Raw genomic sequence first — 3,406 nt, 5'->3', positions numbered from 1 at the left:
GTCACTGCATGTTTCTCATAATTCTTGAAAAATTGGCTATTAGCTTCCGGAAGACCAACACTCAATCTCGAGAGAGGTTTGGATCATGATGGGCATCCTCTTGCCATTGCGGCAGATGCTGTTGCAGCAAGTGGAGTCCCTCCTTGGAATTGGAGAGAAACTCCCGGAAATGGTAAGCTATGTAAAGGACTAGTTTATTAATTTTCTTTTCTTTAGGTTATTTGCTTTCTTATTATTGCTACCGTTTCATCCTATTTGGCAGGTGGCGAAAGTCAGTCTTGTTGTGGAAGGGTTATATCAGTCAAATGGGGCGATTATACAAGACGGATAGGTATTGACGGGACTCCGGAAGCCATCAAGGAGGCAATTAGGGCTGCTTTTAGGTTGAGAACTAAACGTGCATTTTGGTTGGAGGACGAGGAACAGATTATCCGAAGTATTGATCGTGAGATGCCTATAGGAAATTACACTCTTCACCTTGATGAAGGTTAGGCTCCGTCTATTCTTCTAGTTAACTTGTGCAAATTTAATGGTTTTATTTTGCTTTTAATGTCTAGGAGCTTTAGGGTTAATTTAAAGTTCATGTATTGAGATTTGAGTTTGTGAACTCCTTAAATTTAAAGGATAAACTATATTTCACCCAATATGTATCGGGTTTGTGCACAATTGCTGCTAGCATGACACAACATTATCATTGCAGGAATGGCCATTAAAGTATGCCTATATGATGAGTCTGATCATATCCCTGTGCATACTGAAGATAAGATATTTTACACCGAAGATGATTACCGTGATTTTCTGGCACGCAGAGCTTGGACATGTCTTAGAGAATTTGACGGCTATAGAAATATTGACAATATGGATGATCTTCGACCTGGTGCCATATACCGGGGTGTGAGTTGAGGGCAGGTGCATGGTATGATCTATCTTCAGCTATTTGTATGAAATGTCTTGAGAAGTGAAGGGAACTGTTTAGACTTTAGATCTTTGATGATAGTATATATGTGCAGCACTAACCTGAATCTGTATTTGTTTAGTTTGATAACGCTGCTTATTTTGTCCAAAAGAAAGATAATGCTGTTTATAATCCGTTATGATAGGAGAACGAACGGTCCCTTTGCCCTCTGTAAATATGCATTGGCAGTGTGAAAATGTTATCAGTGGCTTTTTTTCCTTCTCTGGCACGCTGCTCCAGCAAGAACCTTATGAACCATTCTAACTGTAACCTCTATAGAACAAACATTTTGTCATAAAAAATTATATCTAGACAAATTTGCATCTGAAGGGACACAAAATATGATACAGTTGTTATGGATTCACTTGTCTCCAAACTCCTTCAATTGTTACACTTACAGTATATACTTGTGATATTTATACCAAAAGCTTCAAAGCACTTGTGTGCTGGGATATAATTGTACACTTATTAGATGGGGATAAAATATACGACAAGATCACTGCTGCTCTGTATAGTCATTAGGTACCATCTATTGTTGGTGAATGAATTAGATGCTGCTGCGTATTTTAGATTCTTACGTATATTTTTTAGTCTTTTGGATTTTTTATGTTCATTCATATTTTTTGTCCCAAAAGAACAAATATTTCCATTTTTGTTAAAGGAAAATCTAGGTACAACAAGAAGGAAATTACCAAATCATTACAGCCGGAGAAGACCAAGAAACAACTGTGAATATAGGTTTTGACAATGAAAGGTGATATTTACATGGGTAAGATCATGAAACAATCGGGGATATTTGTTAAAATTAAATTAAATTATGTTAACGAGTCTTGGGTTGGTTAAAGGAAGATGGTCCAAGTGAGTTACAAAAACGGAGAGGTTTTCTAAAGTAGCAGATGGATCTCGACAGCGACACATTATGAGAATTAAGAACAAGACGGCGTAAGAATAACATTGTGGCGACTAAATATATAACTACAGTTGTGCCACCAATAATATTGTTTTAGTATGTTTAAATAAATAGAAATAAAAAATTATAAAAAAAATAACATAATTAAAAATTTGCGGCTATGTCGATAAAATGCAATGTGGATGTTGCTATATTTTATGACTATAATCAAATTTGGCATTTGGATTTGTCATCGAGACGCACGGTGATAAATTATTCAGGCAAAAAGACAGCTTGGAGTTATGGAGTCTTAGAAGCACTTAAATGGCTAATTTAAATAGACTGTTGTTGTTGCATGCAAATGGTAATGGGAGCAATAGTACTGAATATGATCACCTTTTTAGAAGCCGCTAAGAAATTATTAAACAAAATAACAATTTTGTGATTAGTTATATACTATTTTGTATTGTTGAACCTATTTTAAAGGAAATGCAATGAATTTATTTTCGTAAAGAAAAAAAAATACGAAAACACTAATCATACCAAACATGTAGAGATTTTTTGTTAAGGAAATGTTTATTCATTAAAAAGACAAACTCGACAAAAAGCTAATAAAAGGGAGAGAATCTTGAATTCAAATACTGTCATTCGAAATTAAAACATTCACTAAATTGTGAACAGAGACATTTGTATTTCTCTTTGCATGAGTAACAATATTTAAAGGGAATAAATGCTAAATATGGAGCCAAAGCATGAGTTGTTAACAAAAGGGGCATTGATAGCTCTAACAACGTTGATGGAGTCTCCTTCTATTATGATACGACGAAACTCCAATTTACACGTGAGTTGAAGAGTCGGTCAAAAAACTATATCATAGCTTTAACCACGTTCGAGTCAGAGAATAGAAATCTTCAAAGTTGCGGCAATCAAGACCACTCATTCACTATCATAAGAGTGTCAATCCCCACATCTCGTCCTTAGGACTCACATCATCGACATTGATTTTATTAAGATAATCTGGAGGCAAACTCCATCAAACATGAAAGACATCTAATGAATTATCAACATCGGTATGGAGCATATTCAATATTGCCTTGTGAACAATTCCTCCCACTTCCACCGAATAATTTCTAGGTTGGTTGATGGCGATGAAAATACGTGGATTTTTGACATTAAAAAAAACTAATTTTGAAATGACATAACGAAAAATTAAATGAAAAGATATTGTCTAATAAAGTTCAAAAAGATGAAATCGTGAAATAAAAAATTTAAGAGTAAAATTGAGTGGAACATTAAAAATATAGATTTTTTTTTTAATTTAAATATCTCTTTTATTTTATTTTATTATGCAATTGCCACCACTTAAATTCAATAGGAAGTCACTTCTCAGGTCAGGACCGAAGCAAATTTTTTTTAAACTCAATACAAGGTCGCTTATCTAGAGAGTGACCGGCTACTAATTCTTTTTTTTTTTCTTCTCATTTAAATATTTGTTATTAATTATTTAATAAATTAAAATTAGTTAAATTATTTAAAAAATAAAAATACTAATAATAAAATAA

At 33.5% G+C, this 3,406-nt stretch overlaps 1 protein-coding gene across 1 annotated transcript in view; it reads left to right on the top strand.

Annotated features, from left to right (window-relative positions):
- The window catches only part of LOC101492223 (trihelix transcription factor GT-4), a 5,248-nt gene extending 4,075 nt beyond the window's left edge, over nucleotides 1-1,173 (top strand). The window contains exons 3-5 of the mRNA XM_004502274.4: nucleotides 44-172; nucleotides 263-487; nucleotides 701-1,173. Of these exons, the coding sequence (XP_004502331.1) occupies nucleotides 44-172; nucleotides 263-487; nucleotides 701-903 (557 nt within the window). The 3' untranslated portion in view covers nucleotides 904-1,173. The remainder of the gene's footprint in view (nucleotides 1-43; nucleotides 173-262; nucleotides 488-700) is intronic.
- Nucleotides 1,174-3,406: the final 2,233 nt, after the last annotated feature.

The sequence above is a fragment of the Cicer arietinum genome, chromosome 5 (genome assembly GCF_000331145.2).
Source record: "Cicer arietinum cultivar CDC Frontier isolate Library 1 chromosome 5, Cicar.CDCFrontier_v2.0, whole genome shotgun sequence".
NCBI lineage: Eukaryota > Viridiplantae > Streptophyta > Magnoliopsida > Fabales > Fabaceae > Cicer > Cicer arietinum.
The sequence above is the reverse complement of the archived record's forward strand: the minus strand, read 5'-3'. Positions and strand labels throughout refer to the sequence as shown.